This window comes from Ostrinia furnacalis, unplaced genomic scaffold, assembly GCF_004193835.3.
Source record: "Ostrinia furnacalis isolate ACB-3 unplaced genomic scaffold, ASM419383v2 OfSCF1160, whole genome shotgun sequence".
Lineage (NCBI taxonomy): Eukaryota > Metazoa > Arthropoda > Insecta > Lepidoptera > Crambidae > Ostrinia > Ostrinia furnacalis.
Window position 1 is genome coordinate 289,549 of NW_021131399.1, and position 27,890 is coordinate 317,438.

Sequence of the window (27,890 nt, forward strand, 5' to 3'; positions counted from 1 at the left end):
GGTGGCTGTGCCCACAACCTTTTTTGAGGGCTGGATCCGCGCCTGAATCTTCTCTACTTTTCTACAGTGTGAGCGTTACTTAGTTGTAAACTGGTAAGACCTATTTTAAACATTGATGGCAGACTTATTAGCTATCCTTATTTGACATATTCAAAGAAAACACCTTGCCTAACTTGGTGTAATTTAGATCTAAAACGAATCGAATAGAACCGGATGAGTGCGATGGCCGCACGGTCGGCGTACATGATTGCTGACAACTGTAACATACTCGTAACGATGTATGCAAATAATAAGTAGATACAAACTACATACGAGTGGTTCTCATTGCTGGAACTGGTTCCGCTCAAATGTCAATAGAGCCTCTTAACTGCAGTACCTACATTAGTGATTAATGTTAAATCTAATAAGTACCTACCACGAGCGTAAAACAGACTTTATGGCTCTACTAAAAAGCCTACGTCAAAGATGAGGTACATAAAAAAAAATCTCATACCATTATCTATGCGTCTGTTTCCTAAACAATTAAAAAGATTCCCTTTTGCCGGTTGGACGCATGCTAGTTTAATCGAGTCAATCTGGATATGATATGAATAATTTAGGGAATGCAAGTACTTAGGCCTAGTAGGCAGTAGAAATAGTAATGTTCAACAGTGGACGCCCTTAATTATAATAATATGTTGAAATGATGGTTATGATAAAGATTCCCTGATTATGGCAAATACCTAGTACAATATGTATTACATAAATCTAATAATTTATGCATGTTTGTCGCAACACACATTTGGAGCAATTGGACAATAAACGTTTAAGTTATAGTGGGCGAGAAAGGTCTAGGTCGTAAACGGCTAATTTTCTCGTCGGTCAAACATGAAACTTCTACTGAGGCCGCTGGCCAGCGGATAACATCGGCATTATCCACGCCGAGTAATGTCAAGGTGAGGCTTGCATTGTTTCAAGAGAATATTAATATTTTATTTATCGCCTATCAATAACATTGAGAGCTTTTAGTGCACTCATGTTTGTGGGATTGTTTCGTGGGTTGTGTTACTTGTAAATCTTGTAATATAGATATTGACTGCATTTTTTCTATAGTCCTTGTTGACTTCTAAATGCAGAGTTAATATAATTATGATCTTTTCACAGCTTTTGAGTGGTTTTCATGTAAACATTTAATTTAATCTACATGTTACGTAGATATTCTATCTACGTAGGTATTTGCCCATTAGCATATCGTAAGTGACAAACATTATTTAAAATCATAATAAAACCGACCTCTTCATCTCTTTTAACATCAAAATCAATGAAGCTCACGATTCCCTTTCACGTGACAAATTATCTTTGTCACTTCAGGTGTCAGCCCCCCTAGACAAAACGCACTTTTTGATCGAATCGAAAATCGAATCCGTCAAAACTCCATACAAAAAAGGGGCTTTTCGACCACTTTTCGACTGGTTTGCGATTATAATTTGCACTTTGTCTAGACCCACTGATCCACCATACACATAACGCGTGCGAGAAGCCGTATACCTGCGTAACCTTGTTCTGATTAAAAATACCACTTGAGCATGTTGTAAAAGAATAATTTATTTATTAACGTTCGCAACTTGCACGCTAATGAGTGAAGATTACGACGTATGACGTTTATCATCAGACTTTATAAACATTATTGGCAGTTAATTAAACATGAAACGAGATGGTGTGAAGTTATTATTAATTTATTATGATTGACACACTACATCTATATAGATAGGTCTATAGTTGACTGTTGGCTATAAATAAATTTTATAGGTATTAACCTGGTGTTATTACTATATATTTGTATACGCTGTGTTTAAATTCTGACTGGATTTAATTAAAAAAGGAACCTTCAGTTAAAGAGTTTTTACTTTTCTAATTTAGCCAATTAAGTTTTCTGCCGATATTTAATCACATTGTCATTAAATATGTGAAGCAAAGTCGTGCGGAAGTTTGTTGCGGGTGGAGTCGATGCCGAAAGTTTGAGGTCAGCCGGGCGGTGCTTGTCTCTCGAATTAATAATTCTTTATTAATTACACGTTCAACGTCAAAGTTCAATGAAACGACTAACAATACGCAGCTATGTTCATTAAACAATTTTAACGCAGGCGTAATAAATTACCTACATTTACAACTGGTTAATAACGTTCATAAAGATTGGATCAGAAACTAGTTTAAGATTGCTAAGAGAAATAAGATTTTTTGGTATACAGAAAAAAACAGGACAACCAAGGAAAACTATTTTATATTTTGATAAAAGCTTAACAGTTGAGCTTTCGGCGTATTGAGTAGTGTCAGCACTCAGAGTTTATAGTATTGTTACTATGTTGTTAGTTTGTTATACTATTGTAGCGTGAGCCCGCGCACGCGGTCACGGAACGTGACGCAACGTCCGGAGCGTGACCCTCGCCACCGTGCGGCTATTTTTCCGGTTTAGGAAAACCACATATCTAGCCCGAAATCACTAAGATTAATAATTAGAATTTAATAATAACAAAAGTTTGAGTTTCGTGAACCTAACCTAGTATTCCAGAAATAAAGCAATTAAAACATGAAACTTGACTTTTTTTTTTATTACTTTAGAAGGTAAGTATGTTACATTTTACTCGTACTAGCATAGAACTGCGTTTTCAATTAGTAGTAGACCTCTGAAATGGAGATACCCGTAAGGAACCACCACGAAAAGGTACATTTTCAATTATTAAACTGGAACAATATACCTACATCCTATATCCTATTATTTTAAAAATGCGAAAGTTTGTGTGGATGTTTGTTGCTCTTTCACGCAAAAACTACTGAACGGATTTTGTTGAAACTTCACAGTATTATTGTTTATAACCCAGAATAACATATAGGCTATAATTTATGACGATATGTGACAAACTAAATTTCACGCGGGTGAAGCTGCGGGCAAAAGCATGACATAAGTAAAATCAGAACAATTCTTCAAATAAAGTTCGTTTAACTTTCACAAAAACTAACGTATTCCTATTCCTACATGCTGAACTACGATCCTAGACATCTTAGGTACTTTGTAAAACCTAACATAAGCAATGGTATGACCTCACTCATATGGTAATGCGTTGTTGCAGTATCCTTGTGCACCTATCACATTTTGTTCTAGTTTAGTTACTTAACCTGAGCCTGTTCTGAGAAATATTGTCATGGAAAGCGTTTAGGCTGCGGCTGCGCGGACGCACTGAATGTCAATAGGGTCTGACGCGGCAGACATCGTGATGCAATTTGCCATTCCGGTGAGTAATTGAGGTTGCAATAATTAATAACTTCGACATTCGTTTCAAGAATACGACATTAGAAACTGTCCTCTTCAGCCGCCGACGCTGTAGAAAGGTTTCAGGCGGTCATAAACTAGGTACATACTTTGAAAAAATTCAGGTTGCACAATATGAAGAAACATGTTTAATTGTTTATTAATTTATACCTAGGCTAGTAATTTTCGTAAAAAAATAGAACAAAAATATTTTTTGTTAATTCTTTTTAACATATTTAAGCATACCTACATTTGTATTTTATCAGGTACCTTATGACGAAGTCGGAAAGTGTATAAAAAATGAACTTCAGTTGAATTTGCCTAAAAAGCCCTTTTAATAAGATACGAGTAAAACAAAATAAAGAATATTCCCAATATTACGAAATCGTCAGTTAAAGTTTAAGTTTAAAATCAAGCTAAAAATAATGATGAAGTGTCACTAATGATTTTAAAAGTGAATGTTTCTCATGCCGAGTGTGTACGAGTATACTCGTAAAGTCGAAAAGGCCGACAGGAGCACAGGACATCAGTTGACTACTCAAATACCAAGTTTAATTAACTGGAAGCATTTATTACGCAGGCAACCTCGACGTTTGTGTCGCGGGACATATTTTATCAAACGACATTTGAGTGCGACATTTTGTAACTTGGTTGATGAAGTCATTGGTGTGTAGATTACATTTAATTTTGTGTTTTACGGTTTGTTAATTTCATTAGAGACAGTCTCTGCAAATTTAAGCAAATCAAAGTAATGTTCGTCTTAGGCTTAGGCCCCACGACGATAAACGGTTGTTTTCGTATGGAGTTTGACAGATTTTCGACGTTTGTTAAAGTTAAAGTAAGATGGTAGGTACAACCACAGGTGCAACCCAGCCTTAGAATGGTTAATATTGTTTTGGCATTTGGCAATTGTGATAAAATAATTAATTATCGTTTGCATCAACAACTCTTACTCGTAATAGATTGGTGAAGCTATTTATTTATGCCCACAAATAGCCAAACATTATTAGCATAAATTGAACCTAGAAATCAATAACCGATATCTATGAGCAACACACGCGAGATGTCGCGCGCGTATCAAGCGTGCATTTATCGTTGCGCAACACCTGGCAGCCTTCTGAAGGACGCGCGTGCGCAACTCGGGAAAACGCCTGTCGTGCATTTTCATGCGCTCGGAGTGGGGCGGGCGGGAAGTTTGACATAGTAACATGATTTTTGCCGATGCCAATGCCAGCGAACTAATAAATGGTTGCCATTTAGCATACTTACTTTGTATAATAATGATAACGCTTACGTTTTTTGACGCTATTTTAAATGAGTTTCAGTGAAATAGGAGATAGTGGTACTAATACGTTATATTGTAACAAGTAGGGAACTAATTGTAATTACATTACATTATTATTCGCCTTGAAAATTTTATTTTTCAAAACACCAGGAGGTTTATTCTGCAACATACTTTAATATTTTAAATTCCAAAAAGAGAGACAATGAGACATTGAAAATACGTGTTAGCAACGCCCCCATTTACGTGTTTTGGTAAGCTACTCATTCTAACTATACAGAGCACAATATTTCCAATTCGTAACACGTATTCTAAGTGAGCTTAGAAGATCAACTCCTTTTAAGGTGTGGGCCGACAGTTATAGTGGTAATAGTTCCATATCTAAGATCTCGGCAAACCTTAGACGATACCTGTTTAACATTCATGTGAGACAGCTGGTGAAATAATTGCTTGCCTGGCTTGTTAAATGTCTGTCTGTCTTTCACTTTCATTCTTTTCGAATTCCTGAATACCATTATGTAGTAGCAATCTAGTAAAACAGCTTCAACTTGTTCGAGTTATGGTTTCAGATAAAAATAGTGAAGAGCCCTAGGTATTCATTCAGAAATGTAATGGTTTAAAAATGACCTACCTAAAACAATAATACAATAAGTAAATATGACGAACTCGACGAGCGGAAGACAGAGCTTTAGTTACCGCTATATGAGCTTTTTATGATGCACCATGCACACCTACATTTCATATTGAACCAATCTATGTCGGACATAATATACAATTAGCTGCATCAACATAAAGAAGTTCCTAAACTTACGTTCTTTTTTTATGTATGTTTAAAATTTAAATTAGATGAACACCAAACCCTCATGGAATTTGAACCAGTGCAGAGGCACGTGACCTTGCGTCCTTGCGCGCGATCTGAAGACTGTCCATTGTAATGCAAATTCGTCGACAATGACACACATGCTTTCTACACTCGTCCACTTCTATAGAAACGCCTATGTTCTTCATTAAGCGTTTAATTGTTGCGAAAGTGAATGACCGTAGTTGCGATCATTACCATCTTACGTTTTGTTACAGCATGTACAGTGTACACATCAGACTAAATAACTATGCCAAGTTAAATGAAAAAAAAAATGTATGAACTATCCCATCAATCACCTAACCTAAAAAACATACCAGCCGAACATAGAACCTCCTCCTTTTTTGAAGTCGGTTAATAAAGCCATAAATGGGACTATAATCCTCACGTTCCCAACACTGCAACTTCAATATAATGCTCGTAAAAGTTTGAATACACAAGAGTCTACTCTCCTACACTAGAAAAAACTTATGATTCAAACTGCCTGGAGTTTGAACATCTATCTTCTTGAACATCATCTTGAACATCTACCCTGAAAAATATAGACGGTAATTATTATCTATGTAGGTAGTACGTTTCTGTTCAGATGGCACATTAATATGTAAATCCATGCTGTGATTTGTTAATATCTGAGTACCAAGTAGTGATAAAATCACAGGATAAAATCTTATTAATCTTGGTCATATGTACATGAAGATAAATATGTAAGCAATCCTTGAAGATCATTGCATGTTGCGCAGACGCCTCATGTCCGAGCTGGTTTTAAATGTCGTTGACGCAGAAACGCGTCCACCGAACTAAACTGGATCACTATCGCCCAGAACTGGCCGTCTGCTTTCAATGAAATGTTATTTATTTGATTACCAATAAAATCTAGATGTAATTACAGTCGCGCTAAATCGAATCGCATTTTTATTTGAGAAACATTTATTAAAATCATTGTAAATTTTTAGTTAGCTTTACATAAATGTTTTGCTGAGTATACCACTCGTAGTTATTGGGATATCAATCACACATTAATCGTAAATCTCTACCTTTCTACAGTGATAGAGAACGAAGTTGTTCACAAAATATTGTGGTTATTTAGGCAGATTATTCTGTAACGACGCTCAAGTTGTCTTAAACCTCAGATCATAGATTCCCTTTCTATGATCTGAGTCTTAAACTAAGGCCTAAACTGAAGAATCTATAGACTCAAATCTGTGATTAGTCCACGTTGAATTCAATTAACCAATCATAGATTTGGGCTTGTCGGCAGATGCATGGTTGATTTAGAATATGAACTTTGTGTCCGAATCCTGAATTGAGATTTTGAACTTGAACGTGCTCATTTTCTACTCAAAAATGAATTTAATATGAAAAGCTCATAACTACTTGATTACAAGATTCAATGAGCACGCTCAAGTCAAAAATCTCAATTCAGGATCGGAGCCTGGAAACCTACATAATTTGAAATTACATAAAATCCATAGTAGGTACAACAAGCTGATTACTGACTAAGTCGTAGGTAGTGTCTTATTGTGGACTACATTATCTACATATATTACGGAACCCTATTTTTTTCCAAAATAAAAAAACTAAAAAAACTCATTAAAACTCATTTATTTCTGTAAATAGGCTTAAAAAAAGCACTTTTACACGTCCAGTATTAACCCTACCACTGCTTCAGGACAATAAATGGGCCAGTGCTGAGAAGAAGCAGCGCAAGAAACTCAGTCACTATTGTCAGCCTCTTTTTCAAAGGTTTACATGCTTTAAAATGTACAAAGTTATAAATATTTATGCGAGCTAGGCAGTAACGTATCCCAAACATTTTTATCTTTTAAATAATCATCGACTTTATAGTAGCCCTTTTTCATTAAGGTACTTTTAATATGTGCTTTGAATTTATGAATGGGTAGTTCTACAACAGTTTGTGGTAATTTATTAAATAATTTAATACATTTTCCCATAAATGAATTACCAATCTTATGCAATCTGAAATTTGGAACGGCAAGTTTATTTTTGTTTCTTGTATTAAAGTTAACCTATGTTACTCGTGGATAATGTAGCTTTCGAATGGTGAAAGAATTTTTAAATACGGTCCAGTAGTTTTTGAGCCTATTCATTACAACCAAACAAACAAACAAACAAAGTTTTCCTCTTTATAATATTAGTGTAGATAGTATAGATGAAATGTATGAAAAGCTTTTCAGCCTGTGGTAGCTGTAAAAAGGATATGAGCGCAATATAAAGGAAATAATAAAGAAAATAATTCAACAGAAATAGAATCCGGCTACTTTCACACCATACAAAAGTCTTTTGACCCAAAAAATATGCATTCGATAGAATAGCAGTGCAAACACAATGGAACTAGCAATTTCTCTGCGAATATTTTCGCATTTCCTTGACGTCTCATTTCAGCGTAGCCTCACCGTGAAGATCGCTTAATGTGCCCCCTGAAAACAACTTGCTTTGAGGATTAACCGAAGAATTGGCGTGACCGCGATGTTTCATAGGCCCGGTACGGTTGCACAAGTAGCTGCTTTGTCTGTGGCATTGTCCAGTCCCATCGGTCAGGCTCGTACGTGCGTACTTGAATATATTTAAATTTGGAGATGCGGCCGGGATGAGGCAAGCGCGAGACTTCAACGACTATAAATGGCGTTAGGCACCAACAGGGGGTACAGTTCACTGCTCCAAGCACCCCTGTTCACAACTCAACAAACAAAATGGCTTTCAAGGTACGGAACACCTGTGGATTGATATCGTGAAGTGTGAAAAAAGTGATTGTGATAAAAGTGTTATAGTGGAAATTCATAAAACCTGCAAAAAAGCTCTGGATTTTCAATAAATATTTGTTTGGAAAATTATTGTGAAAATAATTTATAAAGTGGTAAATGTCTGTAATATTATTAATTGTTCTAGTTGGTGGTCTTCTCTTGCCTTGTTGCCGTGGCTTACGGCAGCGTGGCCCCGGCGGCCATCGCGGCGGCTCCCGTCGCCTACGCCGCCCCCGCGGTCGCCGCACGCCTCGAGGAGTTCGACCCCTTGCCGCAATACCGGTTCGGCTACGACGTCGCCGACTCCCTCACCGGTGACTACAAGAGCCAGCAGGAGCAACGCAACGGCGACCTCGTCCAGGGCTCATACTCCTTGGTGGACCCCGACGGCACCCGCCGCACTGTCGACTACGCTGCCGACTCCGTCAACGGTTTCAACGCTGTAGTGCGCAAAGAACCTCTGGTCGCCGCCGCTCCCGCTGTAGTCGCCGAGCCCGCCGTGGTTCCAGCTCGCCTTGCCGCCGCTCCCGTTGCCCAACCTGCCGTATACGCTGCCAACTACGCCGTCGCTCCCGCTGCCGCCCCTGTCGCCGTCGCCTCTGCGAGATACACCGCCACTCCCTACTTTGCCCGCTACGCCGCAGCCCCCGCCCCCGTCGCCGCTGCCGCTGCCTACTCCACCGGTCCTGTGTTCGCTCGCTATGCCGCCGCGCCCGTTGCCGCTCCCGTCGTAGCGGCCCGCTATGCCGCTCCAGTAGCGGCGGCGGCACCAGTCCCAGCTGCGTACGCCGCGTACTCCGCTCCGGTAGCGGCAGCGTACACATCGTATGCTGGTCCTTTCGCCTACAACGCGCCAGTGGCTGCGGCCTACACCGCCCCAGTGGCAGCGGCCTACACCGCCCCAGTGGCAGCGGCCTACACCGCCCCAGTGGCGGCGGCCTACACCGCTCCCGTGGCGGCCGCCAACGTGTACGCGGCGCCCGCGCGGCTGGCCGCAGCGCCCGCGCCCGTGGCCGCCCCGGTGCGCGCCGCTCCCGCCAAGATCGTGGAACCCGTCGCCGCCGGCTACCGTTACCCTTAAGAATGATAAGACTACCGACTTGATGGCTCATTTTTGAAGACTTGATTTTTGTATGATATAGTTTTAAGTTTTTTTTGTTTTTGTATGGAATAAAACAGAGCTGTTAATTCTTGAGTTATGGAGTACTCATTTCTGGTCAAAAATCCCAATAACAAAAATAATAGTTTAGCTCTACATCTACCTACAATGACCTACATAGACTACATACCCACCATTAGGTATTTATTATTTTTTGTCAACTATATTCAGTTATCACCACACTTCTTTTTTCATATCCATTTGCCATTACCGAGTTATGATTTAGTAACTGTATTGCATCACCACCTCAGAAATACTATAATACTGTATAAACCTTAAACAGCATCAAAATCCATGCAGGAATTTATGCCTACAAAGCTACAGTTCTACTATTTACTACTACCTATCTACGAGTAAGTACTTTGATAGGAAAACCCAAAAATAATAAATAAACTAATTACGAGTAAAAATTACCTACTTAGGCACTTTCGAGCTTTCACGAAGCTTTAAGTAAATTGTGTTTATACATATTATAAAGGAGCTTCTGAATTTGATTCAACAGTTATGTTTTGATCTTTAATTATGGTTATTATTATGGTTACTTTTTGATTTATTAACTTATCATAATTGATCATTAAAATTTCATAACACCTATGTTCATCAGAAATAATGATACTAGGGAAGCGCTGGACGCAGGCCGCTGCCAAACGATCAACATGGAAAGCATTGGGGGAGGCCTATGTTCAGTAGTGGACGTCCTATGGCTGATATGATGATGATGATGATGAATAATGATGATGGTTTATGATACTACTTAACTACTCATAGACTAGGATTCTAATGGTGTAATATTGTTTTTAATTTGGCGCAGTAATTTCGGAGGTTTTCAATACAAACAAACAGTCAAATCTTTCCTGTTTATAATATTACCTAAGCGTAGAAAATAAAATAGCTTTTGTAGAGTAGTAGATGGGTACTCGCAAAGTAGGTGATATACAACGAAAGTATTCTAAGGTGTTATTTCCGAAACGTGATTATTTTAAAATGTCTATTCAGGTATAGGGTTGCCAGGCGTCCGGCTTTAGCCGGACATGTTTGGCTTTTTAGGGACTTGTCCGGCCAAATATTGCCTTGTCCGGCTTTTGTTAGGCTTTTTATTTGGTTGCCGCGCTAGGCGAAAGTCGAGCCACAGAATCATATAAAGCGCACGCATCAGGATGTTGGATAGTAACCGATGATGATAGTACTCACTCATGAACTGACACTAATTGCACATGTCCGGCCAAATGAAGCACAAAGTCCGGCTTTTGTGATTTTGGACCTGGCAACCCTATTCAGGTATTTATTTGTAAGTTGATAAAATTAATGCAATGTCAAAATGAAAATGGAAACTTGAATCGAACTGAGATCAAATTCTTAAGAGCCTAAGACCCGTCCAAAAAGAGCTCTTGGATGATTCGCCCCACACGGCCGCACGTCGAATAACTCGTGGGGCGAAATCACGAAAGACCCGTGATAATGTCGATGGAGGTAAAAAATATTTAAATTGGGCCCGAGTAGCAAAATCTGGTACTATAAAAGACCTAAGAACTTTTTGGAACATGCTCTTTGTATATGTACAAACCTATCAAAACCAATAGTGAACGGTCTCGTGATAATATCAAGATTGTTCTATTTTGCAATCAAAGATCACTTTATAATAAGAATATTCAGCCTGATTTGTTAGTACCTGACAGGTTTAAATGGCGTGGATTGATAATATTCATTCAAATATATATCAGAAATGTTATCTTCATAAATGTTAATCATAAGAGTATAATATATATGTTGTTGGTATGCCATATAAATAAATAAATAAATAAATAAATTCATTTCGTTCGTTCGTCCACTGCTGGACAAAGGCCTCCTCCAAGGATTTCCATATCGACCAGTCCTGCGCTGCCCGCTTCCTGGCTCTTCCCGCGACCTTCACCAGATCGTCGGTCCACCTAGTGGAGGGCCTGTCCACGCTACGGATATTCAATGAGGGTTTTCGCGAATGAAAGATCCGCTAGATGGCGGGACGTGGATGTGGGGTCTGACTGCTGCGTGATTGGTGGATTTTGACATATCTGTCAATGTCATGTCAAAAATAGCCAATCATGCAGCATTTGGATCTCGCGTCTACGTATTGCCATCTGGCGGATTTTTCATTCGCGAAAACCCTCATTCCAATTTATTTATTTAAAGATAACAATGATCCACATGTTTAGTAAATGCCACAACTATGTAGGTACTTCTACTTATCCAACTACTTTTCCATTCATTGTCCATTTTTCCGATGGTTGTACAGAAATTAACTCTTCAAAACCCATGGTTTCAAAGGCTCGATTCCAAAAATTTCAGAATGGGATTGTCCAAGTAAATTCAAGGCAGAAAATCAAAGCGCCCGGTGAGCTTAGTTGATGGCAGAATTGATGCTAACATAATTAAATATTTTAGTGAGATAATAACAATGAGGTTCAAAACAATTAAAAAATATTTTTCTCTATTCTTACCAGTTGAAGGGTTAAAGTTCAATATCGGGGTTATTGATGTCGCGGCAATAAATATTGTTCTTATTTCCTGAACATCCAGCTTAGAGACTCCTACTAAAAATAATGATGAGCTTACTAATTTCGGTTTACAATGTCCGAGGATATGGTCCTAAATGGGAGCAATTCACATCACAAATAGGTAAAATAAGCTGAAAACAACCCGGAATTGATCAACCCCAATATATCACGAAGAAAGCCAGTCAGCAAAACGCAACATGTATCGCAAGAGCGTCGCGTAACACCGAAGCACTTTCTTCAATGAGCCGTCCGTATGGACCTCACGTCCTGAGTTACGCATCGCTCGATATAAAACGCGCTGGTGCCCGGGACTACCCACACTCGACCTCGAGGACTCTGCTCACTACCCCACACAAGCAGACATGGACACCAAGGTAAGACTCCCGGACAATCCTGCAGGAACTCCCCAAACAACAAAAAAGTGCATTGTGCGGATAAAGTGTTAAAAGTGATAACAAGTTAGATTGCTTTCGGTGATTCGGTGGTTTAAAAGCATTTTACGTTTTATTAAAGTTCACAATGAAGTAAAAACAAATTAATTTAATTTAACTACAAATATTTTTATTAATTTTGCCCGTCGATATCCGTGATCATTCATCATCATTTATTTAGTCGGTGATACAAATGATAAAAATTAGATTGAAAGCTCACATGAATGGGGATTCCCTTACAAAATAACAAGACCACCTGACCGTCGGAACAAGTGTGACTGTAGATTTATTACCGTGGAAATGTTTGAAAGGGGAGTTCGTGGGCATATTGTAATCGTGTTTTTGAGACATGTTGCGAACTCGCTATTTGATTCAGAGCAGGAGCAGCGCCGATGCCGTTTGTTAGGGTTGACCAAATAAAGTTTCACTCATGAAAATATAGATTTTCAAGCTAGACAAGAATAACAAAAAGATGCTTTTGAACTTCAAATTACCAAAACCTGAACATTATAGGTAATCGGAAATGTTTTGATTTTAATTAATTATTGTTTTTATTTTCATTTATTAGGGGAAAAATCTGATCACCTTCAAGTGCAATATTGAATCAAAAGTGCACCTTCAAGTGCATTACGTAAATTATTCACCACACAAATGCTTCTATCCATTACCAGAACAGCCCTGCTAGTCATGCGCGCACGCCGATTGACCAACGCGATCCATATCGGGACGCTTTGCGACACCACTTCTCTCTAACCGACAGTGCGCTTTCGTTTCGTACCTTCCATAACAATGAGACTATCCCCAAATTGTCCTTTGTTCTTACATTTACATATTTTTTGGTTATTTTTATTATTTACGGGACGAGTGTAATCTGCCATTATAATTATGTAAATTAGTAGTAACCTCGTGACGTGGCTAAAAAGATTATTTCAGCAACTCTACTTTTTATCAGAGCGATCAGCTATTATGTGGTAATGAGCAGCCTACACAATCCTCAACACAATATGAGCCGCGCGACAGATTTGATGTTATGAATTAAAATCAAAAGATAGGACTCTACCACGCATTACCTTGCACTTAAACTTTTATTATTTTGCAATGTAATTAGGTCCTTACTCCTTAGCCCATAGTAATTGTCTTAGGAAAAGATTACGATAAAAAAGTACATGAGTACGTCTCGGTCAGTTACTCGGTGTTTACATACAGCGCACGCCAAAGTGCAGAAGCATCAACTCTTGCGCAACCGCGCTGGTAACGAGGCGATAGATAAATAACGTCACGTATTGATTGAACCGATGGGCACAATATGAACAATCGCACGGGCCCATGACATGTTGTAATGTCTCATTCAGACTTATCTATCGAATAAATCTTGTTTTGGCAACTTATTTGTTTTGCTTTGTGTAATGTGATGTGCCGTCTGATAAAATCCTTCGTCCATTTATTATTTGTACTCTGGCAAACTAAACCAAATACTTATGAAATTGTTTCAGATTGTAGTATTCATCTGTATGGTCGGCGCAGCCTGCGCTAGCGTGGTGCCAGTGGCCCCGGTAGCGCGGTTAGACCCCTACCCCCAGTACGCCTACGGGTACGACGTGCAGGACGCGCTCACAGGCGACTACAAAGGCCACCAGGAACAAAGGAACGGGGACCTAGTCACCGGCTCGTATACCGTCGTCGACCCCGATGGCACCCGCAGGATCGTCGACTACGCAGCTGATCCCCTCAACGGCTTCAACGCGGTCGTCCGCCGCGAGCCGCTCGTCGTCGCCGCCCCCGCCAGGGTGGTAGCGCCCGCCCCTGTTGTCGCACCCGCCCCAGTAGTGGCACCCGCCCCCCTCGCCCCCGCACCCCTGATCGCCCCAGGCCCCTTCCTCCCCCGTGCACACTTCCACGCGCCCGCCCCAGCACAATTTTTCGCCCCCAGGCTACCTAGTCCTTACTACTTCTAGATGAATTATTACAATTTTGTTGTGTTACTTTTGTATATTGTTTAGATTTGTATGGTTGTTATTTATACTATTTCTATTAAATGAATTGAACTGAATATTTGCTTTACTTTTCTACACAAAAATATTTGACACAGATACCTACTTATAAGAAAATCTCTGAAAAACAGCATGTTGTCAAAAAGAATAGGGCTATAAAACATTTTCAATAAAAAGCTCATGATTTTGAGACACAGTAAATTCACAGGTAAAATCAACTCATAGTCATTCGTTTCAAAAGTTTCAATAACTGAATAAAAGCTAAAAATAAGTTTGAAATAAAATAAGTGGATGCACCATTTAAGCTCGTACTAATTCACTAATAACTTATTTTATTAACCCGGTAGGAAGAAGTCCGAAGTCCGAACACTAAAAGGCTAAACTAATTTTAAACTTTTTCGCATGACGACGACCTTACGGATAATGCTATAATGTGCGAGTGCGAGGAAACAAGAGCAGGCGGCCGCATTCCGGCGAAGACCGCGACCTTGCCTTACCGCCTCAATTAAAAGCGAAAGTTCAATAAGCTCCTCGTAAGTGCGGATTCGATACCGGCCCATATCGCGTGACGTCACAAAGCCGAAAGTCACGGTGGACAAGCGACGAATATAAAATGAGAGCGTGCACTCGATTTGGCAGTTCAATCTCACTCTTGGACATTACTACTACCAAAAATGGCATTCAAGGTATAACAATAATTAAATAATAAGTGCATTTAAATAAAATAAAATGTAAAATTCTATCTGACCTGTAAAGTAAATACAATCATAATAAAAAATATTTCGTTTCTTTTCAGTTCGTCGTCTTCAGCTGCCTGGTCGCTGCGGCCTGCGCGGGCATTGTCCCTACCGGTCACGTCGCCTACTCCGCTCCCCTGTCGTACGCCGCTCCCGTGGCCTACGCCGCCCCGATCGCTAAGGTCGCGGCCGTCGCCCCCGTCGCCAAAGTAGTCGAAGCCTACGACTCTCACCCTCAGTACAGCTTCTCCTACGACGTCCAGGACGGTCACACCGGTGACTCCAAGACCCAGCACGAGACCCGCGACGGTGATGTCGTCAAGGGCTCCTACTCCGTGGTGGACCCCGATGGCACCAAGCGCACTGTGGAGTACACCGCTGACCCCCACAACGGTTTCAATGCCGTCGTGCACAAGGAAGCCCTTGCCGTGAAAGTCGCCGCCCCCGTCGCCTACGCCGCTCCCGTCGCCAAGACTGTGGCTTATGCCGCGCCCGTCGCTAAGTACGCTGCTCCTGTAGCTTACGCCGCCGCCCCCGTGGTCCACTCTGCTCCCGTGGTCCACTCTGCCCCCTTGGTCCACTCTGCCCCCGTGGTCCACTCCGCCCCAGTTTACCACTCCGCCCCCGTCGCCTACCACGCGGCCCCCGTTGCCTACTCCGCTCCCCTCTACCACCACTAAGTCAATTGATTTTATAGACAACTTTGAATGCCATAATGTAAATAAATTATTATTTATTTAAACGTTTTGACTATTTTTTACACTAGCTATAATAATTCATTAGACTCATATTGTCTTATATCATTAGTTAAACAGTCCCTCGCATGCCTGATTAACTTATTTATAATAAGAAAAGAGGGTTTTATTAATGAACATAATTTACTAGCAAATATAGCGAAATAACAAATTACAATTTTGATAAGAAGGTAGGTATACAACTTAAAAAGTAATAAAATAAGATTAGATATCGAAAACTTGGAACCCGAGTACACCAGACTTTGGTGGGGGTGGTAGAGCCTGCTCCGGGCCCGGGATGACGGACAGCCCGCGCTGGCGGCGGCGCCGGCGCTCCGGGCGCACCTCGCCCGCCTGCGGCTTACTCGGCAGCACGGAGAAGCGCCGCCCCGTCGGCACCGTCGACATGCGCTTGAACAGCACCTGCGTCTCTACACGTTGCTGTTCGTCCATTACACCTACTATCTGTTTCTCACGCTGTACAACCGCTTTACGTTCGTCCGCGGTCACTGTCTCCGCCGCCATTTCCGCGCATTTACAAAGGAAAGCTTGCACTCTTTCCGGATCTTGCAACTTTTTAGACCATTCGTAAGCCTCTTCCACTTGTATACGCACTTCGTTAGCGTTTCCTTGTTGCATATCACCACTCATTAGTACGAAACATCCATTCAACCACCAGGTCACACTACCCAGCTCCTGAGCTTCGCGTTGGCAGCGCTTTGCATAGAATTTGGCAAGAGCGTAATTCTTTTGTGTACAGAGCAACCGTGAAAGTTCGTACATTAGCCAACATTTCATTGTAGAGTTCTCGCACATCTCTAAAGTCGCCACGACTTTTTCTGTAGCCTGTTTTATATCGATGAACTTGTATGGATAATTGGCCATAACAGAATCGAATGATTGTGGACGGCCCACTGGCAAACCCATAAGGAAAGCAATTCTGCGTCTGTTACCCCGTTCGCTAAGCGTGTACGAGAGTCTATGCTGAGACAAGTAGCCTTCACCGACAGCTCTGTATAACCGATCAGTGTAAATTTCTTTGTCGGGTAGTGTCCTCGGAGTCTTCATGTCAAGGAATATCTGCATGCGTTCGGCTTGTGCAATCAAGTCCATGACGCGATTCTCACGCATGCTCTTCTCAAGTTGTTTCAACAGTCGTTCAGCAGTACGAGCACCAATCTCACGCTCTTTAATAAGAACAGCTTCCTTATACTTGTTCTGGTGTTTAGACTCCGCTTTCTCAGCCAGTTTAATAGTGTAGTATGGACGTTGAGCTCGCAACATGTCCTGACGTTCGGAAAGAGATCGCAAGGCTTCTTTTACAATTCCCCTTAGTTCTATACTACCTCCAGAGTTCGCAGACATTATTCGAGGGTCTTCAGTAAGTTCCTGAAGAAAAAACTTATCGTAAGCCATGGGGCCAAGGTATTTCATTGCAAGTACACGTGCTAACGTTAAATGCTTACGTGCTTCCATTTGAGTCAACTTACGTTTTTTGAGCGGTCGTGGAATGCGCGACACGTGTAATGGTTTTTGTGGTTCATTTTCATCGACACCCGCTGCTTCGTTTTGTTTTATCAAAGGAAGAAAATCTAACATGACACTACCGGCGTTAATTCCGATACAGTCTTGTATCGTTTCCACTCCTTGGTTGATCCCTTCGATGAAGTAGGGAGGTTGACGACGAACCCGGGCCCCTCGGTAGTTCATGACCACCGACCTCTCGAAGTCGGACATGGTGTACATGGCGCGCGCCTGCATGTTGCGCGCGATCATGTTGCCGGGCTCCAACTTGAGCGCGATCTCGGCGTCGGCGTACGCCTGCACGGGCTGCACGGCGTCCGCGCAGACCTGACTGCGCCCGGTCAGATTCGCCACATCGTCTGGAGCGGCCTTATACGCTTCATCAAACGATGCCTTGGCTTTTTCAAACTGCTCCAGTCGACGCAAATAAGCGCCTCTTTCTCGGTACACGGTAAGTGCACCGTATAATTGCTTTTCTTCCATCTGCATTTTGGAAACTGAGCAAACCTCTACAAATAAAAATATACAAAATTTTCTTGATGTTCAAAATCTTCTTCAAAATTATTGAAAATTATGGCAGTCCTCTGACATTGACATAGTTATTGATTGACTGAGAATTTTTCCATCATCAAAAATCAAAATGCTTTTTTTACTGATCGTAAAATTATAGTTTGGACACTGGACCCCATTAATCTTTCCACAATAAAATATTATTCTCTCGTAGTGGTTCTTTTGTGAAATCAAATGTAGTCTACACTTAAAAAAATAGGGATTCTGTAGGTATGAGGTATGTAATAACCTACGCAGACCAGCAATTCGCACTGATCACCAATAAAAGATATAGTCGAGTAAAAAAATTTAATTGGCCATTAAAAAGTCAGTCCTTGTTTGAGTAGATCGTCGATGTTTATACTACTACAGGCGCAGCAGGAGCGTAAGCGAAGGGCGCAGTTCTTAAAGCTGCCACTTTGGCGACGGGAGCGGTGTACGCGGCAGCGACGGGAGCGGTGTAGGCGGCCGCGACGGGGGCAGTATACGCCGCATACGAGAACGGAGCGGGGTAGGCGGCGGTGTAGCGGGCAGCCACCACGGGGGCAGCTGCCACGGGAGCGGCGACAGGAGCGGCGGCGATGCGGGCGGGGACAACCGCGGGAGCGGCGGCGATGCGGGCGGGGATAACAGCGGGAGCGGCGGCCACGACTGGAGCGGCGGCTACCAGCGGCTCTTTGCGCACCACCGCGTTGAACCCGTTCACTGAATCAGCAGTGTAGTCCACAGTGCGGCGTGTTCCGTCAGAGTCAACCAGGGAGTATGAGCCTTGCACTAAATCACCGTCACGTTGCTCCGTTTGGCTCTTGTAATCTCCGGTGAGGGCGTCAGCCACGTCGTAGCCGAATCGGTACTGGGGAAGAGGGTCGAATTCTTCCAGGCGCGCCGCCACGACAGGTGCGGCCGCTACCGGGGCGGCCACTGCCACAGGAGCCACGCTAGCGCGGGCCAATGCCACCAGGCAGGACAGGATGACGATCTGTAAATGAAATAAACTATCAGAAAACCCATAATAAAACTATTATTTTCTAGTATTTATTAAGGGATCGTTCCTCTGGCAAGGTCAGTCAGTGTAGATAGTCATCGCCGTAATTATTATAACATGTGTCTATCGTCGCGACAGTTGTACTTGAAATAGTGACACGGTTTTGCGAGGGCGAGACTAGTGCAGTTGCGCAAGCGCTGCGCGGAGAAATTACAAACAAGCCGAGGATACGGCGCGTCAAGGACGCCGGCGACGCTTCCCGCATCCAAATGAGCAAATAGAAGAACAAATACCTAGGCAACTTACTTTAAGCAACAATTACACGTGGAAACTCTAATTGATTTGGATTAGTTGTTGTAATGGTTAAAACTAGAGACAGGATTCTTAAAATGAACTGAAGTAAATAATGTAACAATCTATTATAATTAGTTTAAATCTTGATAGGGTATGAAATTAGCTTTCATTGATATGATGACCATATTAAAACTTAAGAAATTGATAAGGTTTTAATTAGATAGATAATAATGACTGTTTGTGATCCTGTAGATGAAACTTGAACTGAATTATAAAGAGATGATTTGGAATGATATTATAAATCGGTTATTAAGAAGAATCTGATTCAAAGCTAATGATTTGTAAGAAACAATGAGATGATGATTTCTCTAGTGTGGTCCAAAATGAAAATTTACCTTAAAGGCCATTTTTTGACGTTTGAAGATGGGTTGTTGACGAAGTCAGAGGTGAGTATGTTCCTGTAAGTGCCCGCCGAAGTATATATAGTAGCCGCGGGTTGTGACACCGGCCAAGACCGCACTTAGCATTGTACCCGCGCATCACTATGGATGTGCACGCAATTGGAAATGAGCTGCAATTTGTCAATGGCGGAAAATTCGAACGCGTTCTTGACTTTAGGCCAAGTATTATGAAATTGGAACAAATAACCTGAAACATAATGAAGAATTCCTTATTTTCATGTTAAGTGGTGTTAATTTGTGGCTAGCACGATTATGGACGCTTGAAAGGGTTGTCACATTGAAATGATTCATCAGCTAATTTAGACGAACACTTATTCGGGCAGGCATAGTAGACAGATCTAAGAAAATATGAAGAGTTTAATGATTAGAGAAAATACAAACTAGGTATGACGTGGCTGATTTTGTCTATCAACAAAAAAGACAAGACAATTAAAAAAACAGGAAATTAGATTTGTGTTGTGGCATTGCCTGCTACGGGATGCTTATGTCCAGACTGCAATCGATTGAAATGATCGTGGTGATAAAATAAATCTTATGAACAATTAAAGAAGTAAGTAATCATCATATCGGATTCGGATGATATGATTTACTCATAAAATTACCTTACTGCTAGAGAAACTGGTAGATAATGCCACCCGGCATTAAGTCCGCCACTGTACAGTGCAAATGGGTGACAAATTCGGGTCATGTTATATCATTTTCGGTCTATGTTTTCGGTCAATGGCTGTAGCTTAATCCTCTGCGAACATAAGCACTACAAAGCACCTACTTCCGGTTTGTTCATCCGGCCATTGCCAGTATTTTTTCTTTATGTCGTCGTAAATGTAAATAAATGTGTTGTAAGAACTTTCATCATTTGTTTCTAGTATGTATCTGTCATTGTTCTATTGATGCTTCTCGCGAGCTTCACCAGATCGGGAAGAATTAATTACGATGAATAATGTAAACAATCTTTAGCCCTTATTTTCCATACTTTAGGTATTATAAAGTGCTTTATTATGTTTTGATGTTGTTTACTTTTGTAAAATACTACTCTACTAATTTAATTTGAACATGGTCTGAACATGTTTGTGTATTTTACTACGATACTAAGGACATTTTTTGGGTTTTAATTGTACGATTTTAATTAGTGTTTTTATTTAATTAATTTAAAATCTTAGCAGGGGGTACTACCATTTTACAAAGTAGTTACTTGGTATAGAATGTACCTATCTAGTTTAATTTACTTGTTTCTTAAAGTTCGGAACAGGAAGTAGTACCTAGGTAGTAGGTATAGTTTAAGAAAAAGTATAGACAGATTTATAAATTCATGTATATATTTTGTTATATCTAACAACAATAAATAGGGTTGCTTACATTGTATTTGGTCTTTGATATTACGAACACAGCTTAGTGGTGGTAGACGGGTTGGGCATGGTGGTACACGGGTTGAGCATACGCCAGGGGAGCGGCGAACTTAGCCACGGGGGCGGCGTGAACTACGGGGGCGGCGGAGTAAGCAGCGACCGGGGCGGCGACCGCGACTTTAGCGACGGGGGCGGCGTAGGCGACGGGGGCGGCGACCTTCACGTGCACAGGCTCCTTGTGGACGACGGCGTTGAAGCCGTTGTGGGGGTCAGCGGTGTACTCCACAGTGCGCTTGGTGCCATCGGGGTCCACCACGGAGTAGGAGCCCTGGACAACATCACCGTTGCGGGTCTCGTGCTGGGCCTTGGAGTCGCCGGTCAGACCGTCCTGGACATCGTAGGAGAAGCTGTACTGAGGGTTGTGGTCGTATTCCTCGACGGCAACTTTGGCGACGGGTGCGGCGTATGCCACTGGGGCAGCGTGGTAGGCGGGGGCGGCGTGGTACGCCGGGGCAGCAGCGTATGCCACGGGGCCAGCTGGCACCAGGCCGGCGCTGGCGGCAGCCACGAAGCAAGCGAGGACGACAAACTGCAATTTAAAAATAATAATTAAACACGATTTTTAAAATTAATTCACGCTTAAAGAATTGTTAAACATTTTAATAATATCGATGAAATATATCGTTTTTATAAACAAACCTTAAAAGCCATGTTTGTTGTGTGTTGGTTGGATGTTGTTATGAATATGATATCGAAGAGAGCCAGCCATGAGGTTATATATCGTCCGGAAAGCGCCCGAGGCGAGAGCTCTAAGATCGCTGCGCCCGCGCCCATGACATGTTCCGATCAATAATCCAATTGTACTTGATATAGCACAAGGACTACTAGGTCACAAATATAAAAAAATATTGCTTAGTACATACATACTTGCAGAACTCGTAAAGTAAAGCAATTACCAATTATGGTTTGAATGTTTTATTGCATTAGTCAGGAAAAAACTGGTCCTGCTTTTGAATAATTTCGTTAGGATGTCAATAAAATATAAGTACCTATAATGGATGTTCTAAATACCGTTTTGTTTTTTTAATGTAACTACGGTCGTAGGTATTGCATCATTAATAAATGATCAAAAATATTTTTATGCTAAAAGTATCTGAGACGACAACATCAAACATAAAAATTATTAGGTTTAAGTGATCGTAAAGCAATAAGCATTTAAATCTTAAAGGTTTAGAATGTGTCTACCTAACGCTTCCTAAGAGGTTTTTTAACAAAATTTTATTTTAGGTTAGTTGATAGTACCACAGTACTACCTACATAATATCAGTGATAGACGTCGGCATATGAAGCTAAACCCTACGGCATCTTATGTTGTCATAATAAGTACGATTGTTCAATAAAAATGACTTTTTTTTGAACTTTCGACTACACGTTTTATTTAATTGTTCTGTCCATGGACTTGAGAAGTTGGTCAAGGGAACTCATATCGAGTTCCTAATACCATAATATGAAAATCGATATTTTATTCGTTGATAAAACGATAATGTGCTTTAAATTTAAATTAACTGTGTGATTTCCTTCTTTCAACCATTATGAACGGGTAAATACCAAACAAAATACGAATATCAAAATTGATTTTACGATATTTTGAATGATCATATTATTCTTTGAGTAAAAGATAACTTAAAATGCAGATGTTAATCATAACTAAAGTCATAACTTTTCTCACATTGACCTAAGCAATCAAGCGCTACTGTATAGGTATATTTTTTAGTCCAGCAACGTCGATTTCATCTTTTCTTAAAAATACCATAAAACAGCTCGCAAGATCCACTACTTCTTGCATTTGTGCTAGTGAGGTTATTGAGGTTCAGTAATGCATATTTGTATAGTCAAACAGGTATCATATGTTAATATTACAATTAAGGTGAGTATAGACTAACTAGAGCTTTTTCAGTGGCTACTAATTTGCCGCGACTGAGTTGGCACTCCTATCCGTTGTCACCCCCTGATGTTTGGCACCCGGGGCGGACCGCCACTGCTCGTTGTTCTGTTACAAGTAAATGCTCTACATACTCACCGTAAGAGCATCATATCGTGATATCGTAGTTTGTTAAGTTTGCATTATGAACCTTTAAAGGATTTTTTGGCTGAAATACAGAATATTGACTGTCAGTCAGTAGTAACACAAACTAATCAACACTCGCTACTAAACACCTAAGTACTGATCAATTACTTCCTTATTATTATTTTTCTTAATTAATTATAATGCAATGAATATTATGATCTATCACATAGGAATTTACAGTTCAGTCAGTTTTCGTGTGTCGTAGATACATAATAATGTATATCTGTTTAGATATGAATTGTGATTGGATTGGCATTGAAGTTGCTCTGCGCTTTTCCTTTAGGAGATCATCCACCTCCTGCAATTCTAAACACCAATTTTATTCCTTTATCTATCACATGAAAAGCTTATTGTTGTCCCTGATGTTTTCTTTGAATTAAAAAAATACCTATACGTGCGTAGAGACGTGGGAAATATGGAAAATGGTTACCTAGTTTATAAACATTTATTTATTTATTTTCACCAACTTAAAATATTTTTACAGGTTAACATGAAACCAAAATTGTAATTAAAAATAATAATAAGTTTTAATAAACTTTTGAAACTTCAACTTCTAATTAGGATGTTTGGACTATCATCTATCTATCGTAAATCGTGGTGTGCAGGATTAAAAGAAGGCTTTTAACGCTTTAAACGTTTATTGCTTATACATTCCATTATAATAAATAAAGTCTTTAATGGCAATTGTGACTAGTTGCAATAGCGTTTAGTGGTGGATAAGGGGAGCAGCGTGTACCAAGGGGGCAGCAGAGTACGCAACAGGAGCGGCGATCTTCGCTACGGGGGCGGCGTAGGCTACAGGGGCAGCTGCGACCTTCACGTGCGCGGGCTCCTTGTGTACTACGGCGTTGAAGCCGTTGTGGGGGTCAGCGGTGTACTCCACGGTGCGCTTGGTGCCGTCGGGGTCCACGACGGAGTAGGAGCCCTTGACGACATCACCGTCGCGGGTCTCGTGCTGGGCCTTGGAGTCACCGGTCAGGCCATCCTGGACGTCGTAAGCGAAGCTGTACTGAGGGTGGGGGTCGTATTCTTCGACGGCGACTTTAGCGACGGGGGCCACGGCGGCGAGCTTGGCGACGGGCGCGGCGTAGGCGACGGGGGCGGAGTGCAGAAGTGGAGCAGGGGCTGCGTGTACTACGGGTGCCGCGGCGTAGGCGACCGGCGCCGGGTGAGCGGCGTATGCAGCGGGAGCGATCACCCCAGCGTGCGCGGCGGCGATGGCACACACGAACACTACCAGCTGGAATGGAAGCAGAAATGTTATTTAGATTGCCTTATCAAATTACAGTCAGGTTACAAATCTAAGGGATGAAGTGTACTGATATCCAATGGAAGCGAGGGCTTAACTTGCCAACTATTAACCGAAGCACTGGATCACACCTTCATAAGGCTTGTACCTAATGTGCTGATTGATATCAGATGAAAGTGTGTGATTTTCAGTCGAAGCCAGGATTTCTGGTGGCAAAAGTATTAAGAGCTTATAAAATACGGAGCCTACCTTAAAAGCCATTGTTGATAGAATGACAGTGACTTCACAATGAGGAGACCTCAAATTGAATGTACCGTAATTGTGTTCGTCGGACTTTTTATATACACCTCCCTAAAGCCTCGGGCGTTGCATTATACGTCGCGGCGTGCGCATGCCGGTCGCTTTAAATGTTTCGAAACGTAAAAAGCTCTTTATGAACTGCAGGCGTCTTGAATCGGGACGTGTAATACGAAAACGAGAATAAGTAGGCTATGATTGATCTTGGGCAGAAAGATCACTTGCATTATAATGCGGCTGCTTTCTTTGGGTGTTTTGTCCTTGCAGCCCGCGCGACACACTCTTTAACTTGTAGGTACCGCAAATTGACAATCGTTCATAATGCTCTCTCATCGTTTAATTTTTAAGTTGTACCTACTTGTATTCTTTTTTATTTAGATTTTGCTGGTATTATGTTCATTATGATGATAGCTGATGTGGATGTAATGTGGGTAATACAGTAATGACATGAACTAAACGGGGCTGTTACAAAAAGTTGAAAGCTCGTTGAACACTTGTTTAAATTGTCATTTGTAATGGAAATGTCATATTAAACCAATTTTCAACGTGTGTTGTCTACCTAAAGTTACATAATAAATATGCGCTTCAATCAGTAATAATAAAAAATGAAATAGTAATAAAAGTTCTCGTTCTTCTTCCTTTCTTCTTCAGTGGGTATTTCTTATTGTTATTAAACAAACCTTTTTTATGTAGGTACTTGAATTTAAACACGGAAAGCCCTTTTTGGTGCTGACATTTTCATTGTCAGTGTGACAAAAGCGTCAAAAATTAAACAAACTTGCGAGGACGGTGAAATTATAAATCTATTTCTATAACTTTGGAATAATAAATAATTTGGGTAAGCTTCCTTAAACATTCGTTATACGTATAACGTATATACTTAAAGATAGTATCACCAGTTTAAAACTATTGGTTTCATAGAAGCAATGTTGTGGTCGCGCGTTTTGCCTGGCGTGAGGCGCGCAGGCGCTCGGCTCTACGGCGCCTTCCACGACCCGCTGGACCACGTGACCGGCATCGAGAAGAAGGAACTGCTGGCCCATCTAGCGGGCAACTGCGACCCCTTCCACATACTAGCTATTAAACGAGGTAATTGTTGTTTGATCACAGAGAATACGTCGGAATTCACTTAACGATTCGTCTGTAGTTCTACGCCTAGCAGGCACGTAAGTTATGTTTTTCTCGCGTGCTATGTTCAATAATGTTTTCAGTTTTATTGAGTTTGTAAGAAAACTGAAGACCGCAAATGTTAAATTCTAAGAGGGGACAAAACTATAAATAAAAAATAAATTGTGATCATCCCGAGTTTTAGAGGGCTCACTCTGTAAGTCATAAGAGAGTCATAAGCAGGGCAAGATTTGAGAAAGAACAATTTGGGTTATATCCTTAGAGCTTATGGAACCTACATGCAATCCGTTCTACACTAGGGGAGACATGTGGTCTTCAAAAATCCTGTTGTCTTCCCCTGAGACGCCATCAAGAGCGCGAGTCCGTCCTTTACCCAGCTGTGCTCATAAAAACTTCACATGTTTATGTTTTTAAATAAGCAGCAAGTGCACGCACAGACAAGTTGTTAAAAGAAGTAATCATCAACATATTGTGTTCTCAGGGCCAGGCACCCGCGAGCGGCCTAACCTAATGCCGAGCGCGAACCCGTCGCGGCTGATGGCGTGCCTGTGCAACGAGCACGTCATGCACCTGGAGTACATGTGGCTACACCAGGGCGTGCCCAAGCGCTGCGGCTGCGGCTACTGGTTCGTGCTGTGCCCCGTCGCGCCTTTTGTATAGATATTTATTGAAAATAAAAGAAATATAGACTGAGATTGTCTTTCATTAAACACTCCCCTCCGCTGCCCCGAAGTGTGCTCGTGCTGTGACTACTGGTTCGAGCTCTACCCCATCGCACCGCTCTAACGATACTCTTTGTAGATATTATTTATTGAAAGAATAGAAGGATGAAGAGTGAGATTATCTTTTATTCAACACTCGAGTAGCTAAGCTTTCGTAAAGTAGGTTTTTGAAAAGATTTCCGATAGTTAGGTTTTAGGAAATCTCCATCGCGCTGCCACCCTTATTAAGGTTTGTAGGTTGTGTTGAAATCCACACAGAGCTTCATTCATACTGACTACGTTTTCTTCGAAATTGTATCTAATTAGGGAAAAGAATGGGACCTCTACTAAGCTCCGTTTAAGCTTTCTTTCTTTTAATTGAAACTCCGAACTTCCTTATGTTCCTTCCCGGGGACTAAATATGCAGTTGACCTTTTTCTCTCATGAGGTTTTTTTGTACTAGTCGACTGCAAAGGAAACCACAAACACACATCATGGGATCACACAACATTAAACATGGAATAAGAAACTATAAAATGAAGTAAAGCTATAAATACACACACGCTGCACGCTGGCTCGCTTCACCGACCCACATCTCGTTGCGACCTTGAACCGCTCCGTGGTTTCCAACTTTAGTACCGGAACCTTAATCTTATGGCCTATTACGTTAATTAATGTAATCGAAGTTATCTGTATCGTAGGTTTATTTATGGTAAAGGACGTCGACACTACTACGAAACTGGTTTTGATATTTTTAGGTGGAAATAAAATAAAATTTAATCTTATTGTTAACTCGTACATGTCGGAACATGCGGAAAACACGTCTTCATGAAAATAAAATTCTCTAGATACTTACTTGCTTAATTAATGTAAAAAATCTGTACAACTTTGTTTCTGTTAAAACTTAGCACATGTCTGTTGGATTGATTTATACCTATCATTATAAAATTATAATGTATAATATTAGTCTTCACGTTAAATGCATGCTGTGTTTGCCTGTAATAAGTTAATACATTGAACATGTACCTATTCTTCTTAAGATTTATACAATTGTATTGGTGTAATTAACTGTTGGTGAACCAAATAAATAAAATAAAATAAAATAAAATACATAAGTACTGAATCGTGGATATGCTATATTATGTTAATATCTAACTCTACATCAGTGATATCATTGGGATCTTTGATAACAAGCTGTCGCTTAAAGTATTTTATTTAGATTTTCATTTTAAAAAGTTAAAATGCTTGAACTATTTTGCTGCTAGATAAATAAATGTAACTTTTTTTAAATGTAACTTAGATTATGGAAATGAATGATAGATGATGTACGTAGTCGTACCAACTGTTAGACCAATGCAAAGCATCTAAATACCTACATTACATAATTATTCTTTAAATTATAATCTAAGCAATTACTACGTTTAATGTATGTTAGACGTTACCAATTTTTTTA

General features: G+C 40.9%; 7 protein-coding genes across 8 annotated transcripts; 3 read left to right on the top strand and 4 right to left on the bottom strand.

Moving 5' to 3' along the window:
* The first annotated feature begins 8,065 nt into the window (after positions 1-8,065).
* On the top strand, positions 8,066-15,769 carry LOC114351564 (calphotin-like). Its single transcript, XM_028302827.1, has 5 exons — positions 8,066-8,150; positions 8,335-9,259; positions 13,814-14,136; positions 14,925-14,990; positions 15,101-15,769. The coding sequence occupies exons 1-5, from the start codon at positions 8,139-8,141 to the stop codon at positions 15,719-15,721; spliced, it is 1,947 nt and encodes a 648-aa protein (XP_028158628.1). The 5' UTR covers positions 8,066-8,138; the 3' UTR covers positions 15,722-15,769.
* On the top strand, positions 12,040-14,268 carry CPR69 (cuticular protein RR-2 motif 69). Its single transcript, XM_028302786.1, has 2 exons — positions 12,040-12,256; positions 13,807-14,268. The coding sequence occupies exons 1-2, from the start codon at positions 12,245-12,247 to the stop codon at positions 14,266-14,268; spliced, it is 474 nt and encodes a 157-aa protein (XP_028158587.1). The 5' UTR covers positions 12,040-12,244.
* Positions 15,770-15,973: 204 nt separating the features above from the next.
* On the bottom strand, positions 15,974-17,882 carry LOC114351527 (tetratricopeptide repeat protein 25). The gene has a single exon (XM_028302774.1). It carries the CDS (start codon positions 17,786-17,788, stop codon positions 16,001-16,003), a length of 1,788 nt encoding a protein of 595 aa, XP_028158575.1. The 5' UTR covers positions 17,789-17,882; the 3' UTR covers positions 15,974-16,000.
* Positions 17,883-18,149: 267 nt separating this feature from the next.
* On the bottom strand, positions 18,150-19,726 carry CPR70 (cuticular protein RR-2 motif 70). The gene is made up of 2 exons (XM_028302782.1): positions 19,523-19,726; positions 18,150-18,827 (listed from the first exon to the last, which is right to left on the bottom strand). Exons 1-2 carry the CDS (start codon positions 19,532-19,534, stop codon positions 18,207-18,209), a joined length of 633 nt encoding a protein of 210 aa, XP_028158583.1. The 5' UTR covers positions 19,535-19,726; the 3' UTR covers positions 18,150-18,206.
* Positions 19,727-20,912: 1,186 nt separating this feature from the next.
* Positions 20,913-21,685, bottom strand: LOC114351531 (larval cuticle protein A2B-like). Its single transcript, XM_028302783.1, has 2 exons — positions 21,634-21,685; positions 20,913-21,523 (listed from the first exon to the last, which is right to left on the bottom strand). Exons 1-2 carry the CDS (start codon positions 21,643-21,645, stop codon positions 20,978-20,980), a joined length of 558 nt encoding a protein of 185 aa, XP_028158584.1. The 5' UTR covers positions 21,646-21,685; the 3' UTR covers positions 20,913-20,977.
* A 1,996-nt stretch (positions 21,686-23,681) lies between these two features.
* CPR71 (cuticular protein RR-2 motif 71) lies at positions 23,682-24,644 on the bottom strand. The gene is made up of 2 exons (XM_028302784.1): positions 24,561-24,644; positions 23,682-24,302 (listed from the first exon to the last, which is right to left on the bottom strand). Exons 1-2 carry the CDS (start codon positions 24,570-24,572, stop codon positions 23,769-23,771), a joined length of 546 nt encoding a protein of 181 aa, XP_028158585.1. The 5' UTR covers positions 24,573-24,644; the 3' UTR covers positions 23,682-23,768.
* A 722-nt stretch (positions 24,645-25,366) lies between these two features.
* Positions 25,367-26,423, top strand: LOC114351536 (cytochrome c oxidase subunit 5B, mitochondrial). 2 transcript variants are annotated; one of them, XM_028302787.1, is made up of 3 exons: positions 25,367-25,446; positions 25,530-25,697; positions 26,218-26,423. In XM_028302787.1, the coding sequence occupies exons 2-3, from the start codon at positions 25,535-25,537 to the stop codon at positions 26,394-26,396; spliced, it is 342 nt and encodes a 113-aa protein (XP_028158588.1). In that variant the 5' UTR covers positions 25,367-25,446; positions 25,530-25,534; the 3' UTR covers positions 26,397-26,423. The 2 variants fall into 2 exon arrangements, with proteins under 2 accessions (XP_028158588.1, XP_028158589.1); XM_028302788.1 differs by having other exon boundaries at positions 25,373-25,446; positions 25,533-25,697.
* Positions 26,424-27,890: the final 1,467 nt, after the last annotated feature.

What these genes read in the sequence shown, in the direction of transcription:
- LOC114351564 (XM_028302827.1), top strand. An exon ending in ACCCGTCGCCGCCGGCTACC is followed by an intron (nt 9,260 to 13,813) that starts GTTACCCTTAAG and finishes TTCAGATTGTAG; the next exon opens with TATTCATCTGTATGGTCGGC. An exon ending in CTGTTGTCGCACCCGCCCCA is followed by an intron (nt 14,137 to 14,924) that starts GTAGTGGCACCC and finishes ATAAAATGAGAG; the next exon opens with CGTGCACTCGATTTGGCAGT.
- LOC114351527 (XM_028302774.1), bottom strand. Translation starts at nt 17,788, where the DNA reads ATGCAGATGGAAGAAAAGCAATTATACGGTGCACTTACCGTGTACCGA.
- LOC114351536 (XM_028302787.1), top strand. Translation starts at nt 25,535, where the DNA reads ATGTTGTGGTCGCGCGTTTTGCCTGGCGTGAGGCGCGCAGGCGCTCGG. An exon ending in CATACTAGCTATTAAACGAG is followed by an intron (nt 25,698 to 26,217) that starts GTAATTGTTGTT and finishes TTGTGTTCTCAG; the next exon opens with GGCCAGGCACCCGCGAGCGG.